Source organism: Colossoma macropomum, unplaced genomic scaffold (genome assembly GCF_904425465.1).
Source record: "Colossoma macropomum unplaced genomic scaffold, Colossoma_macropomum, whole genome shotgun sequence".
NCBI classification, from domain to species: domain Eukaryota; kingdom Metazoa; phylum Chordata; class Actinopteri; order Characiformes; family Serrasalmidae; genus Colossoma; species Colossoma macropomum.
In genome coordinates, this window is record NW_023494810.1 from 8816074 (window position 1) to 8833034 (window position 16961).

The 16961-nt window shown below is 37.0% G+C and overlaps 1 protein-coding gene across 1 annotated transcript; it reads right to left on the bottom strand.

The window, feature by feature from the left end:
* Positions 1-276: 276 nt before the first annotated feature.
* On the bottom strand, positions 277-13223 carry nicn1 (nicolin 1). The gene is made up of 7 exons (XM_036560196.1): positions 13040-13223; positions 11604-11738; positions 9431-9613; positions 5629-5742; positions 4859-4927; positions 2708-2812; positions 277-1440 (listed from the first exon to the last, which is right to left on the bottom strand). Exons 2-7 carry the CDS (start codon positions 11727-11729, stop codon positions 1399-1401), a joined length of 639 nt encoding a protein of 212 aa, XP_036416089.1. The 5' UTR covers positions 11730-11738; positions 13040-13223; the 3' UTR covers positions 277-1398.
* Positions 13224-16961: the final 3738 nt, after the last annotated feature.

Below are 16961 nucleotides of genomic sequence, written 5' to 3' on the forward strand. Positions count from 1 at the left end.
CCAGTATTAAATTAAAGCTTCCATTTAGAATTCTAACACATATGCAACTATTTCACTTACACTTTCTAACCACTGGGCTCTTGTTGGAGGACACTGCTGCAATCCATTTTGAAAGATAGCCTTTTTGAAATATGTCTGTTTTCCCTCTTCATCATTTATTCACTTGAGTGGGGGTTGTAGGTGGGGTTTGCTGGTGGGTGGGGTTTTAGAGGTGGAATTCACAGCTTCCAGCTTCACCAATAGCTATGATAAATAACATTATTTTACAATGCTATGAATGAGCTGTAAACAATAATAATAAAAAAAAAGGGCACAAAAAGTTATTGTTCCCAAAACAGGGGCGGTAGTTTATTTTATATATAGATAGATAGATGGATGAATAGATAAATAAATAATTAAAGAAACAAACAAACAAACAAATAAATAAATAAATGTAACAATAGCCCTTTTTGGCTTTTTTTTTTCTTTAAAGAACCATTTACAACTAGTTCCACCGTAGAAAGGAACAATTTATATATATATATACATACACACCCACACACATCACTGCCTTTACTTATAACTTATACCTTAAAAAATGGTGTATTTAACAGTAATTAGTAGAGATTGTCCAAAACACCCATGGTGATTTGTCACATCTTGATTTAGTAATATATTTTTTCTTCTGACAACAATGTTCTAAAACCTTAAGTCTATTTTAATAGTAATATTAATTAAATATTAATAAAAAAGTAATAGTATAATGACTGTCAATTTTACTCTGATATCAATTTAAAGTCAATTTTGCTCTAAATTGGCAAAAAGCGACACAGCGAATCTCATTCTTACAGCAGAATTCACTGAGGACTCCTGAGCTTGCTGTGTATCAGAAGAGCTCAAAATTATCTGAGAGTTCATTTCTTTTCCTCATGCCTGTTTAATATATATAGTTAAATAGTCTTTAGATTTAAACATAACTCTAGATGGTCTGTGAAATCCAAGGTACCAGTTTTGATTATGCACATTATAATCCTAAAACTGAGAATGCTGTCATCAAATAAGCATGTTAAATGACTGGGTATGCACTTGTAAAATATTATATCAATGGTACATAAAGCCGGAAGAACATAGCCATATGTTAAAGGAAATATGGTTCATATAGACTCGTCAGCTATAAAAATGAGCCAGTTTTACAGTTGAAGCCCTGAGGACTTCACCTCTGCTTTAGTAGTTATACATTACATAAACGCAAATAAATAAGCAAATAAAGAAACATTTTTCAAGCTTGCTTTCCGCATTAGTACGTGTCATGAATCACTTGTCTTATATAGTTGCACACCATACAATGGTCAATAATGTCACATGCTTTCCTGCAGCTTCTGTCTACATGGCTACTTCTGCAATGACCGTCACTTCCTGTTATGTGTACGAAAGCAGGTTGATGTCATAAGAGCCGTCCACCTGGAAATAATAAGAGAAGAAGAAGCACATTTTATGGTAGTCATTGTGTAGTTGTTGTACAGTGTTGCTAGAAAAAAAAACTAATTAATTTAAATGCTTTTAAATACCTTTTTAAGACAGACTGAGTTTATACACGACATACATTATATACAAATATTTGGCTGCTCCTGGTCAAATGACATATTTTGTTGATTGTGTAAGTGAAAATAAGTTAACACATAACACAGCCTCTACAGAGAACACATTACTACACATTTTAAGACACAGTTACTGTATATTGCTGAATTGAACGTATTGGGGAAAAAAAAAAAACATCAAATGTGGCCTGAGCCGTTTTTTCTACTATGTGAAACTCAGCAAATAAACAGAAAAAAAATCTATAAATTGTAGAAAAATTCCATATTTAACTTTGTTCCCTGTAGGATGTGTTAAATTATTGTCTATTTAAAATCAACAAAACATTGAACCTTCAACTGTATGTCACAGTCAGTAGCCCTCTTTCTCAGTTTCTCAATCAAGCTCTACAAGCTGCTCCCTCTTTTCCTGTGCTAACGTTGTTATCAGACCTGCCATCCTAAAGCCCTGAAGTCAGATTCTGACCACAGGACCACTGTCTGCTGGATGTCTTTGGTTGGGGGACTATTATGAATTAGTTTAATACACTGATGACTCTTTTCAACCCAGATTTCTTAGAATGTAATACCTCTAGTAGCAAAAAAATAACACAAATTGTTAGATATCTTATGAGCTTACTACAAATTTCATTATAATAACTTTATGGTATTTTGGGTTGATAGTCTACAGAAAATATACAGCTAATCTGGCTGAAAGTATGTCCTCTACAAATAGCTTGAAATGACCAATAAAGTCACAACAAGGTTGATTTGATTACAGCAGACAAACTAACTTTATATGAAGAAATTCATGAAAAACTACCATATAAGCCACAATTTTTAGGTCCATCTTAATAATGGCTTTTAGGAGCAAATGTGGCAGTGCTGTCATGCACTTCTAGTTTGTTCAAGGTAAACATCTCCACTGTTTTAACATCTTGTACACTGCAAATCTTTTGCCCTCTGATTTCTGCCCCAAATGTCTTAATGATAACTTTTCTGTCTTTTAACATTTCAAAAGCCCACATTAACCTTCAAAGTCTGGGATGAAATCCTAGATGTTTCATAAGGCATGCTAGTGAAAAAGAGAACTGTTTGACGTGATCGCAATCAGTGTTAAGACACATTTTCACAGTGTTGAAACAGTGACTTACGTCAAAGCGGCCGATTGAGGCTGAGGTTTGGCTGGACTGCATGATTTCAGTGAGTGCCCACATCTGCTGAATGCTGGATGACACTTCGTCTGGGTCAGGAAGTCCCTAGCAGAACAAAAACTGCATCTTAATTTGTGCCTTTTCATTGTGTATGACCACAGGCTGCTGTACGCTGGAGCTGGAGCCATCAGAGGAAGCTACAATTTTAAGTGTTAAAAGTAGCCGACACACTAAGAAATAGCTGGCACAAATATAGCAAAAACCTGTTTATTTATTTTTTTTTATTTTAAAGTTAGCATATGCTTGTATGGAGGCTATTCAATTTAAATGACATGAGATCCTATGCCATAATTTGTCTTATCTTTTTTTGGGCAAAACCACTAAACCACTCAACAGGGCTGGACAACACAGACAAAATATTAATACTGTGATTATATTTTCTGCGTATTATGATCATGATACACTTTGAAATACATCAAAAATGTACTGGTCAACAATAATGTAACATGAATAAAGTTGTTCTGCATTAATTTTAACTAAAACAAAAGATTTACTTTAGTTATATATAGTTTATATGGAGACCTTGAGACTCACATAAACACTATTCTAGATTCTCTAGATGATCTGATTGGTCAGGTTGGAAGGCTTGTTTGTACACTGCAATCTTCTGCAATACCAATATCGCAAAGGCCAATATGTTGTTGATGATCAACTTATGAAATATACTGTTAAGCCCCTTTGTTAGATTTAAAACTCTACCCTACAAAAAATCCAGGCACTGCATAGTGGAATACAGAGTAAAGAGAAAGAATATAGGGTACAGTGCCCAAACTGACACACAGGGATAGGGTCAGTAACTCCAACATCAATGCAACATGAATGGAATATTTTTTTCAGTCATTTTTAATCATTCTAGGAGGATGAAGAATGGCAGTACATGGCACCACAGTGTAACAATATCGATCACACTGTAGAGAAGGTAAAAACAGGCTACATATTGATAGGATTTCATTACAGTGGACTGTGACAGAAGCATGGCTGTCCTGTATGTAAATACAGTTACAGGTAGGCCTTGTTTTTTTTTTTTAATTTAAATGTCAGAAGCTTAATGGAAAAGAAGATGCAGCAATTGTGGTCAGTATGTTTATCGATAACTCTTTTTAAATTACAAACTGAATGCAGGTGTGGCTTAGACCAGAAAAATTAGTGTGTGGTGCTGGAGCTTTGGGCTGATAATATATATTATTGATTACCGTTACAATTTAAGTGCTAATATTGTGCAAATTATGTTTTTTCTCACTCTCTTATACATGCCACCTGCGTTACGTGTTTGTTTGTTTGTTTTTTAACTGCTTTGCCTTTTTTCAACCATTCCCCTCATGCAATCATTCAAATTTATTGTTGGCTAAATAAAAATGTGTGTAATAGAAAATTATAGATGAAGCAAACAGAGCATCAACTTATGAACAACATACATATATATTTTGAATGACATTTGGAAAGATAACAGATTTTCCTGCTGAACTCTCTGGAGAATTTGCAAATGAAACAGAGAAACTCTGTAACATGAGATGTACTCTCTAATTTTCAACCAAACGGACGTAGAGCGCCACTGGATGTTAACAGTGTTGCATGCTATCTGTGCAGAATGTATTTATTATTATAAGTTACTAAGTAAAATTATACATGCTATCTCAGTTAGTAATTACATGATAATTACACTACTATCAAGAAAATGCAAGCTACAGGGTAAGGCTCTGTAACACTTGTGTGGCATTGCGTAACTGAATTTGGACCACGATGTTATTGTTTGTTTGTGCGATAATTCTGCAGATGATAATTATTTGTCTAAATTCACATTATCTTCCAAGCTTAGTGTTTACAGACTATGATGGGCTGCAGACTGATCAGGAAGTGTGGTTAATAGCATGCATAAGGAATATAAATTAGACATTCAGCATTCAAGATTTTGGAACAAGCAGGCCTTTTTGTTCACTGATGTTGACTGGCTGCTTAACTATGCAAACTGGATACTGAATGATAATTTTCAGATACTCTGTAAAACTGAGGTAATTCAGTTGGTACCATAAAAGTACTGAATTTTCATTAAAAGTATTGAAATTATACATTGTGGAACACTAGAACACTTACATTCAAATCAAGAGGCTCCTCAACAGGTGTGATGGTAGATAACCAGGAAGGAACATCCCTCTCAGAGTCCTGGAGAAAGAAAGGCAGGAAAACTCACCATACAAGTGTTGTAGCTAAAATAGCCAACTGGCTAACCAGCAAGTGAAATAAACAGGTTTTTAATGATGTATCTGCTGTAATTTAAAGCTCTCTGCCATAAAGACACCTGTGACGTTTTTCTAACTTACCCCATTTGTTAATCAGTCGAGACATATTTGGTGTCTGAAGTTTGCTTCTTTATTTTTGCTTTGGAGCTACATGGCTAATATAGCTTACAAATAATTGATGCATTCAGCATTTTCAACTATAATGCATTCTCAAATGGACTTGTTTATGTGGTGTAGAAATGTACTGCTCTATAATATGTTTAGTGTTGTGTTATATGTCATTATATTCAGTATTGTGTGGTCTCAAACTGTATGATATACAATTATCTACAAAAATGGACAAAAGCACATACAAAATTCTTACTTCAAGGGCTACTACTACTGTTTTTAGCTATGTAACGTACTTTGAGGCAAGTGTGTGATGATTTAGGTATGCAGTTTGCACGCTGATTACTTGTTGCCTTGCAGCTCCAGTGCAAAACTAAAACAGAAAACACTTAAAAACAGACATGTCTTGGATGATCGGCTGCATTTGGGGAGAGGGAAGTATTGTATTAAGTTGATTTTAGTCAAACTATCACCTTAAGAAACAGTCATAAAGGAGTGTCCTTGCTTTATACTCACTTCATGCACAAGTGGGTAGATTTTGATCTCCTCAATGTTAAAATTGAGCCAGACGGACGAGGGCTGCCTCTGTATGAGCCGCACTGTAGTAACGTTATCTGGCTGTGTCAGCATCTGTCAGTCACATCCAGAAAACACAACAAAAGAGGAGCCGTTAGTAAAGTGAAGCAGAAATACTGTGATGGATTTAAGACTTTAAACCAGGCATGTCAGACTGTGGTGCCCATCCAGACCAAAGTGCTGCAGAGCTTAGCGTTTACCCTCATCTAACAATCTGAGTTCAGTTCATGAAGGATTTGCTAATTAGCTGATGAGCTGAATCAGGTGTGTTTAGAGAGACAGTGTCCTGAAATCTGCAGCGTTTTGGCCCACGAGGACTGGATCCTGACACGTGTGCTTTAAACCAAGGGTGTTCAAGTCTGGTCCTGGAGGGCTGGTGTCCAGCCTAGTTTGGTAATTTCACTGTTCAAACGCTGATGATGCAAATCTGGTTTACTGGTAGTGTTTGAGCAGGAAAATTACTAAATGGTGTTGGACAGCGGCCCCCCAGGACCAGAGTTGAACACCCCTGCTTTTAATCCATAGTGGAAAACTAAAATCAAGGTCAAGTAACCTTCAAGTGAGACCAAGCAGCTAAAGAAATAAAAGTAAAAACTGTTCAATTTATTTGCCACTGAATGTGATATTTCTAGATTTAAGTGCAAAATCAAACTGACAACTGTCCCTGACTTTTTGTCTATCATATTTTAAGCTCTACAAGCACGTTTACGTTACGGTTAAGTTTACTGATCAACTCCTCGGCTCAGGGGAGACTGTTTTTGCTTATTCATTTAATTAGTTGAGCTTATTCATGACAGACGGTTTCTCCACAAAAGCCCCCAGAAAATACCTGTGTGGTTTCAACCCTCTATGCCTGCTTTCTTTTCACTGCTAGATAAACAATGTAATAATTCTGTGGAGGCTACACAAAGAGCTTCACAATGTACAACAAAAATAACCCCAAAAATGCACTGGATACCAATTTCAGACACGACTTCAATTCTAAATTAAACACTCTATTCTAAGAAAAAAAATCAGCATCAGACAGCCGTTTAGATTTGACTGATATTTATTGTACTCCATAAGAGCAGAACATTTTGGTGATGCTTGGCTACTGTGCTAAAATATCTGCTTTCTATTCATTTTTCCCTTTAAACATTCTATTTCTCTGTATAGCAAATCCAGGTGTATTTCCTCACAATTTCTAACTTTCATCATTTTTTATGTATTGGCACCAGCAGATGTACCTAAAAATTCCCATATCAGTGAATAACTAGTCTCCATACACGTAGGATGTTGTAGGTGCTTAGAGTGGGCGATATCTAGTAATGAACAGTATGGCCAAAAAAATTTGTAGGCCTGGCGTCCCTTGATTTTTAATAAGAACCATTTTTTAAATACTTTTATTGTGCAAAATGGTAAAGAGTGAACAACATATCATCACTGTCCAAAAAACCAGGCATCTCCATTTTTGTCGATTTTTATCTTTCTACACCATTTGAACACGGCAGCGACCCTTTACACTGTGTGAAAATTGACGATAACTGAATCAATAAAAACGCTTTATTCCAAGATCACTTGGAATAAAATCTCTTTACCTTAACTAATATTAAATGTTAATCTCAAGTTACCATTTTGGAGATACATGTTTTTCTTTGGACAGCCACAATACAGATAAATATATTTTATCTATTTATTTAAATCTATTATCTATCTAAACTGAATGAATTTCAATAAGGCTGAAGTTGGCTTGTTATTTCAGTTTTTTGTTCCAATTTTCTTTTCCACTTTAAATGGAGCAACAGTTACTTTCTGGCACCTGTACAGGCTCCTGAACGGAACTGCTGCACCATTTAAGGTGGAACAGGTATTCTGAATAAGGGGCAACTTCAGCTTCAGCAAATTTCTGACTGTAAGACCCTGGTGGAAATTGGAAAATATCACACATGTTCACACTATTAGTACAAGACGGCTGACGGCTTGTTTTGCGCACAAGGCCCAGAGACTGACAGCCTGAATCACCCCTGACTCCTCCACTCAGCTAAAGAGACTAACATAGCACAGTCTGCACTGCTTGTATGTTGCGTTATCTGTGCCTATTTACGGCACACTGGAATAACGGTTATGACAAAACTTATACTGCAGGAAGAATTTCAACTGGTATACTGAATGAAATTGCGTATCGCTCACTACTAAATATATCATCATGATCCTTGATTACATTTTTACAAAGCAAAATATGTATAAAGATATTGTTTTTTTTTAGGTTTCCAAGCAAAAACATTTAATCAGCAAAACATTATTAGCCATAAATAAGACTATGAAAAAAAAAACTATGATTTCTTTCTTACAATCATTTATTTTTTATGTTTGCAAAAAGAAATTAAATTGTAAGAGGAAACACAATGAAAACTATCAATTGAAAAAATCAATAAATACATTTAAATAAAATGAAATGATGTCATAATCAACTACACCTTTAGAAATAAAGATACAAAACTGTCACTGGGGCAGTTCCCCTCTTGTCACTGGGGTTTTACCCTCAAGGGTACATCTCAGTACCTTTAGTCAGGGAACATAACTGTACCATAAACCACTGAAATTATATTTTCTAAGCTGTATTGATTCCACACACCCCGTCTCATCTCCAGGATTTTATTTTACTGTTCTGTTTTAAAACATCAGATCATGAAAAGGTATAAATACGTACTTTTCAATTGGAAAAACTCATTTAAGGTGCACAATTGGACCTTAAAACCACTGTTGTACCTTGGAAGGCCTATTTACATTGTTTGTACCTTGACGAACGTAAAATGTACCTGCACTGTACATTCTTTTCCAACAGTGTACTTGTTACTATGCAGTTACATGGTGGTGGTGTTTTTTTTTCTTTTTTTTTAAAGGCTCTCTGTAATAAATAACCCTAAGATATCGTCTTACTGCCCACCCCTAACAGATGCTGACTAAGCATGACAACTTTGAAAATGATATCAGTTTAGTCTGATGGAAAAACTCCATGCTTTCCCAAACACGTTAACAAATGTCTCACTGCAGCGTCACCACAGGGTAATTTTCACATGGCTCGACATGCATCGTAAATGAGAATTTACAGCAATTGTGATGTATAAGCCATATGAATAAGCGTTTGATGTTAAAGATCAAAGACGGCTCGGCGCAAATCACGGGGATAAGGAGGCTCCAGCACAGCTGGGTTTCAGTATCAGTGTACATTTTATGAGTCAAACAGCTGCATGCAGCAAATCATCTCTCCTTATTCGACCACTTAACACAGAGATAATCTGGGGACATTGATACATTAGCATAGCATTAGGCAGCCTTTGAAACTGAACAAAACAGCATCAGGGGAGGCTGATCTCACCAAATTAAGGGGATAATTACCAAAAAAAAATTCTGAGATCAAAGTCTGAGCAAATAGGGTCCCTAGAGATGTAAATGAACTGAGTAGCTGGGAAAAAAAAAGATCTTTGAACACTGTAGAACTGACATGATTTTAAAAGTTCTAAGGTTCCTTTGCCTTTTCCTTTGATGAGGGTTCACAAATTTTAAATTCTCCGCAAAGGTAATGTCCTAAAGGTGATTCTTGGGAACTTTTTACCGATAAGTTTTTCATTAAGTGCCTTTCCTTTACCCCCCTCACAAATGTGGGCATCTCTCGCTTTCAGCCATTTACTGGTACTGAGGAGGTACTCTGCGCCTCAGTCTTTCACTCCCTCTCCCTCTCTCTGAAGTGGGTCAGCCTGACCTGCTGTCTGTAGATGGAGAAGTAGTCCTGTGATCCTTCTTCAGTGTGTGGGTTGGCCATCAGACAGTGATTTCTCACACAGGTGACCCACTTAGCCGAGCCATCCTCGCTCCCCACCTCCTTCCTCAGCACGCGCACCGTCAAAAAGGCTGTGTACGAGTTCTTGAAAGAAATCTCCTGAATCTAGATGACCAGTGACAAAAAAGAGGAGATTCATACAGACAATCGAATAAGCTACTGTACTGGACAAAGCTCATTTTAGGCTCAGTAATTACTTTAACATGTGCACTAACGATTCAATATTTGTCTATGACTGCTAGTCTAAGCTACGATCATGTAACCAGCATGATATGCCTGTCAGGGTCTGACTAAGGTCTTAGCCGACTTAAATGAACCCGTGGTGGAAGCTGATACCTTACCGATAGATTTGCAAACCATTAGATCTCTCCACTGACTGGCACACTGTGAAATTTTGCTTTTTTTCTTTTTACTTTGACACCTGTTATGAAAGTTTTTTGCCACCAAAATAAACACGAGTCACAAAAGGTGACAGGGAAGCACTTCAGCAGAGAGGAAGAGATGCCTTCATGTTAAAAATTTAGTCAGAAATAGACAGCATTACATATTCATAAGTGTATTAAAAAGCTCCATGAAGTGGGTGTTTTTTACTGCTGTAAAATCTAACTATGCTTAAATGTAGGATTAATCATTTTGTATCATTTTTGTTTTACAGTCTATATCATCAACAACATTGCCTTAAATTTTAACTGGGTAAATTGACCCCATTAACACACAGTTTGTGAACTGCCTCCAGATGAGTTAGACCAATCAGAGACCACCAAACACTCATGTGCAGTGAACATGACAACACAACTAACTGGCAGTCTAGCACACTATCTTCAGTGTTCATGCCTTAAGCCAGGAAAAAAGTGGACATGCTGATCTTAATGGCCAAAAATACAAGGCATGGATGCAAATGTATATCAAATAATATTAACTACGGGTCAGAAAAATTGAAAATAGATATTTTCCCCAAAACCATTGAGCTCCACTGTAATGCATGTAAACAGGACTATAAATGGAAGAGTCTTTCAAACACCTCTTCTAACAAACGTCTTGGTTTGGGTCAGCTTCAAAGACTGACTAATAACTTAATTGTGTGCATGTAAACTTAATCACTTTCTCCTGGTGTTTGTAATTATGCTACTATTTTATTCAGACTCTTTTATCTTTCCAATGTTTCTGTGTAAAGCATGTTGAGATTTTAGAATTAAAATGAAAAGTGCCATATTATTATATATTTTATTATTATTATTATAGCAAAACTAGTTCATAAGGAGTCTTAATTCGGGTAAGGAACTATTTCACCCACCATTCATCAAATACTTCTATAACTCTTGTAAGGCCAGAATGAAAAATTTACATAACTGATTATTCTACCTGCCTTTAATCTGATTCCCAACCACCTTAACCCAACCCTAATGCATCTGATCCAGCCAATCACGGTCTTGTGAAGACATTATTAAGCTGGAGGAGATGGGGCAGCTTGTGATTGGAGCTAGACTCTGCAGAAATATAGACTCCAGGACCAGGATTGGTGACCAGTGCATTATGGTTTCTGCTGTTTCTCAAAGTTCCATCTGAGTTTTTTTTAATCAAAGGATAGAAGTCAAATCTAGTGAATTACAACCTGTCAGAATGAGCACTTCAGAGTGTCTTTGTCTTTAAGCAAATGACACACAAATGTGTCGACTTTTGTCCATAATCAACACTGCAGACAACTGTCTTCGCATAAATTGTCTATTTCATCAAAAAACTTACCACAGAACATCTAATTACTATAGGAAATGCACCAATCTAATGAGAAAAAAGCAATTTCATATTTTACTGAATGGTGATTTATCACAATTACAGCTGGACAGAGGGGTCATGATTAAAAACTAGTAATTAAACTGGCATTTGGACTAATCAATGCTTGTATGACTCCAGGATCCAGAACTGTTAACTGTTGGCTGAAATGTCTTAGAAAATGCAACTTCTAAGGATTTAATCATTTTTAAAAGAGATCCCGCCTTCATCCAGCTCTAAAGGCCACTCCAGTGTAGGTTACAAGTTACCTCAAGGACCAAAGACCGAGCTATATAACTCACCTTTCTAAAGATAAAGCACTTACGTTGACTGGCTCTCCAAACACAACATCAGTTATGTAAACACCAGGACGGAACGAGTCTGACACTACGTCCCCTATCTGCAGGGCCACCGGGGACTTCACAGTGCAGTCCACTGGATTGCCAGTCATAGTGTGGACCTGAAATGGCAGAACAACAGCACAAAAATGCCAAATTTTCAAAGACCCTGTTGTAACCCCAAGGATGACAATGTTCTAAAGAGTTTATGGCAATGTTTCCTGCACCAGACCTTAGGGAGCTCCAGTAATATCCCAGCTCGGGGTACTGGACTGATTGCTTCAGGTGTTATTACTACAAAAAACTCTATTAACATCTAACAGCAATTGTTAGCTAAGTAACTAATGAGCCTGCATACTCTCATATACTAAATGATGAAAAGTAACTGCTTACACTGAGACAGTACCATGTAATTCAGTAAAGCGTGGATGGAGCTGTTCTTTTCTCAGTATTGTTTTTGTATATTTGTGAGAAAAGTAAGTTACTTTTTCCTTCCTCAGTTCCCTTTCACTCTCTCTCAATTCTTGTATTTATTATTTATTTGTTTGTTTACATTCTGTTCTGTTTGCTCAGCACCTCGATAAACTGTTGCTCACATCTCTCACTTCGGCACTTTTTTTTAGATCAAAAGCAACCCTTGCACGGTGCTAACAAACATCCATTCTTATGCTGCTAGATGCTAAATGTGGAAAGAAGTTAAACGGGGGTTAAATTTCTCCATAATTCTTTGGCTAACAATTTCTCAGACATCCGACAGTGAATTCATAACCATTTCATGTAATAACTTTCTGTGAGGGCGCTTTTAGAGGTGGTTCTTATCACCACCACTGTGATAAACCCTCACTCCAGAAGGTTCACACCAAACCACTCTGAATGACCTTGTTGACACGGTAACCATTTAATCATGTAAAAAATTTCGAAAAATCGGTGGAGTTCCCCTTTAAGCGCAGTTCTATAGGAAACTCAGAATTAGGGAGTTTGCGGACGCCAGACTTTCACTGCTGGTTTAATTGCTACTTCTCAAGTTAGCTTTTTGTAAATATGTTTGCTTCTACTTTAGCTGTTTGCCTTAAGCTGCTTTCAACACCAGGCTGAAGTTGTCTTCTCATTCGATCTCCGTTCCACCTTAAATGGTGCAGCAGTTCTATTTCAAAGCTGAAGCTATGCAGGCGGAGGAACGGAACGGCTGCAGCATTAAAGGTGGAACGAAAAATTGTACGCTAGCTAGTTAGCAAACAAAGCTGACGAGTAAGAAGCTAACTTTAGCTTTGTGTGTAAGTGCACAGTAACATTCTTTCACATTAAAAGGGTATAAAAACAACTCAATAAGTAGCGTTAACTATCAATGCTAACTACAGTTCGGCTTGCTAGATAAGTTAGCATTTAGCTCACGCTGGAGGACTAACGTTGACGGTTAGCTTACCTTTTGAGTTAAGCGCAGCAACCTAACCTGGAAAAGCCACAGACACCGGCTTATAGGGCTCGAAATAAGTCTTAGAACAGTTCTGATATCCAATACATTTTAATCGTATCAACATTAACACAGATAATAAGCACGGATAAATTCGGAGCATCCTTCGTTTACAGCTGCACGCTTGTTCCGGTCTCCGCAGCCATGGCGACGCGGCTTCTTAAAGGGCCAGTTATATTATTTTAACCGAGCTTGTCAGACACTGAGGCTAATGGATTCTGATAGCCTGTATGCTAACATGTTTCATTTGGGTGAAAGCTTAGAGCTCCAGTAAGAAAACAGAACCACAAACCATTATAATAACATATAATTAAATTTTCTATGTGATAAATATACTTCATACATGTAAAATGCATGGTTTATCTGTGTTTCCACTATGATAGTTTGGAAACTGTAATGTCCACCCCGCTAGAAAAACTAGCATTGCTGGTCACCAGGAAAACCAGCATATCTATTATATATATTACATATATTATAGCATATATATTGTTGTAGGAATAAAACAGTGAATCTTCAAAATGGTAACTTTACAGGAGAAGGGAAAAAACTAGTTTACTTTTAATGTAACTCAATGGAACCAGACTTTTTTCCAAGTGATTTTGGGCCACTTCTTTTGGTCTATTCATCATGAAATCGACACACAATGTAAAAAACTGAAAAAAGACAAGGTTTTGTCAGCAGTGATATGTTGTGTTTTTAATGATGGTATGATGGTCATTTAGCATGACTATGAAATGCATGCTGGTCTGTGCTGTTTTTTTTTCAGCAGGGCAATCATGGTCCTGGAGATCTTCCACCCTGGAGAGTTCAAATCGAACACACCTGACTTTATTCTTCAGAGGCCGCTGAAGGTCTTCCTTACCTGGATCAGGTGTGATAGACTGGTTGAACTTAACTCTGAAGAGTAGTACATCTCCAGGACCAGCACTGGGCACACCTGAGGTACATATTGTGTAGAGCAGGGACTGAGGCATTTAGTCAATCCTTATAAACTGTATGCTAAATAATCTCTACCTTTATCTATCAGCTTCAACAAGGCCTGCTTACACCTTACATCATTATGCGTTTCCATTGATCGCATCACGTTCAGATGAAAAGCCGGTGTAAACAGCCCCAGGACGCATTGTGATCCGATTACACAAGTGTAAATGGAACGCATTTTTGATATCCTTATATAGTTACATAAACAGAAATGCGTCCACCAAGCTCTGAATAGGAAAGAGCACAAACAAATGGACAATACAAGGCTGATATGGGGCTCATCTGGTCAAACTGGGAGCGCATTTTAGTGAAAAGTGTAAGTGGAGTCTGGCTAAATTTTATCCATATAAGATCAGGACATGAAACACATGTTTATTCAAGGTTTGAACACGTTCTCAGTTTGGAAAATATACATGTACATTATATGTATTAGAGTGAGGCTACCATTAGCAACAGCACCACACACCGAGTTTATCATAAACCAAGTCTTACATAGTAACATGTACAAATTGTATGTTGCCTGTTGGGCAGTATGATGTTTCAGCCTAGTCAATTCTGATAGACTTGGCCTTGGTTTCCCAGACATGGAGCCTAGTCCCAGATTACACGGCATTCTGAATGGAGATTATCCACTGAAAGGAGAAGGTAGTTCAGGACTAGGCTTAATCGCTGCCTGGAAAACCAGTGATCTCTGTATAATTTGAGTAAAGCTTAAAGCTCAGATTAGGAGACAAAGCCTTAAAGCATGCTTACATTTACCAAACTTTAAATGGTAGCACATTTGAATGTCTGCATGTACGGTTTCTACTGAGACAGCATGGAAAATACACATTGTATGTAGATACTGTATGTATTTAAACTGTAAAGGGTAGCAGTATTTAGGCCTAATAACGTATTCTGATTAACTTCCACTACTTTTGAATTGTTTTCCATGAAAACCCAATATAAAACCCAATATACTGACAGGTTACAGTATAAAATGTTATGTTCTATTATCCCTTGTAACACTTTCTAGCAGTTTCTTTTCTCAGTTTTCTTTTTCCTTTTTCAGTTTTCAAGCTATTTCTCGAAAGTACTTATGCAAATATGTATTTCCATGTCTATTTCGGTGTCTGCTTTTGACTGCATGCATGAATACACAGACAAGCATGTGGTTTTCTATATTTGAGAGGTAGAAGAAACCATTTTAATCCACAAAGGACCTTGCACATGGCCTTCTCGTAAAATTTTAAAAGATGAATCAAATTCATTTAGCACTTGTAGGAGAAAGAAAACAGCTACAATATTCATACATACGCCTTGCATGCTAACGTGCCTGGATGTGCATTTCCAGTAGCCACAGGCCACAGGTAGAGGGCAGGAATGCTCTATGGTTTGCCAGCTTTGCTGCTGTGGAGGAGATTTTAATGGCACACGCTGCTCTGCCAACAGCCTGATTGGCTTTATTGGTTAAATAAATGCCTTTAGGCTATTCCAATGTACTTGAGTTCAGTACATTTGGTTCGACATGGGCCCCCTGCTACATGGGTGATAATTAAACATGCTTAATCATTCACAAGATGCACATTCTAAGCACAAGTGTCTTTTCCGAAAGTCAGGTCTGTGCTGCATTACAATGAAAAGGAGGAGTATTCTTGAATCAGAGCAAGCTTTCTGTGGAGAAATGTGTCTTGAAGTTCTCTTATGCTGTATTGATTTCCGTTTGGTGCAGAAGCATCCTTCAAACGTATTCTCAGTATGAATCAGAATTTGGGATGAATGCATTCAGACATACTGAGAACAGCTGTTCATTGCATGCACTAAGAATGCCCAATACATCCACACCTCAAAAATGTTTTGTTGGATTTACCACTATCATTTTCATTTTGAATTTATGATAAACTGGCAAGATTAAGTTATTTATTGTCTTGGACTGCCTTTAATGTAGACTGAACATATGGCGAGAATTACAATGGAACAAAAACTGTCACCTTGACTATAAATTCTAGACTGCTAGACATGATATCCAGCCACAACAGCACATTCCTCCCACGTACAGACACACACAACCTCTCAAGACTGATTTCCCATTGGAAGAGAGATGGTGCAAAGCGCTTCAAAAGCTATTATTATTATTAAGTGCTGTCAAGTCAATTCCGACTCCTGGCAACCATTTGGATGGTGTTTCTCCAGAATATCCTGTCTTCTGTTTAGGTCTTCGGGCTTCTTAATGGCTTGTTCATGGTTCCTCTGATTGTCTCCATCTATCTTGTTGCTTGTCCTCTTCCCCTTTTACCATCCGTTCTTCTAAGCACAACTGTCTTTTCCAATGAAATGGTTCTTCTGATGATATGTCCAAAATAAGAGGTTCAGATGGACGAGAAGTGAGGCTTGATTTGATTAAAGATCTATTCGTTTTCCAAAAGTCTTCGCCAACCGCAAAGTTCAAAGGCATGTTTTTCCTCTCTCGTTTTTTTTAATGGCGAGCTTTCATTTCCACAAAGTATCACAGAAAAGACCATAGCCTGGACAGTTCTGATCTTTGTTGACAATTACAATTTAGGTTTTTAATAAATGAAAACTGTTTATGTTGATCCAAAGAGAATTCCAGCCCAAATATATTGAACTGAAATATTTCAGTTTTGTTCTGAACTTTATGTTGAAATAACAACGTCTGTGTTTACTGACTCTGCTGTACTTGATTGAATGGAAACGTGTGGCATAACTGAATTCATAAAACAATTAATCTGTCTGTCTATCTGTCTATGTATCTATATATCTATGTATCTTTCTAGCAATCAATCAGTCAACCAACCAATCTATCTGTCTGTCTGTCTATCTATCTATCTATCTGTCCATCTATCTATCTATCTATCTATCTATCTATCTATCTATCTATCTATCTATCTACCTA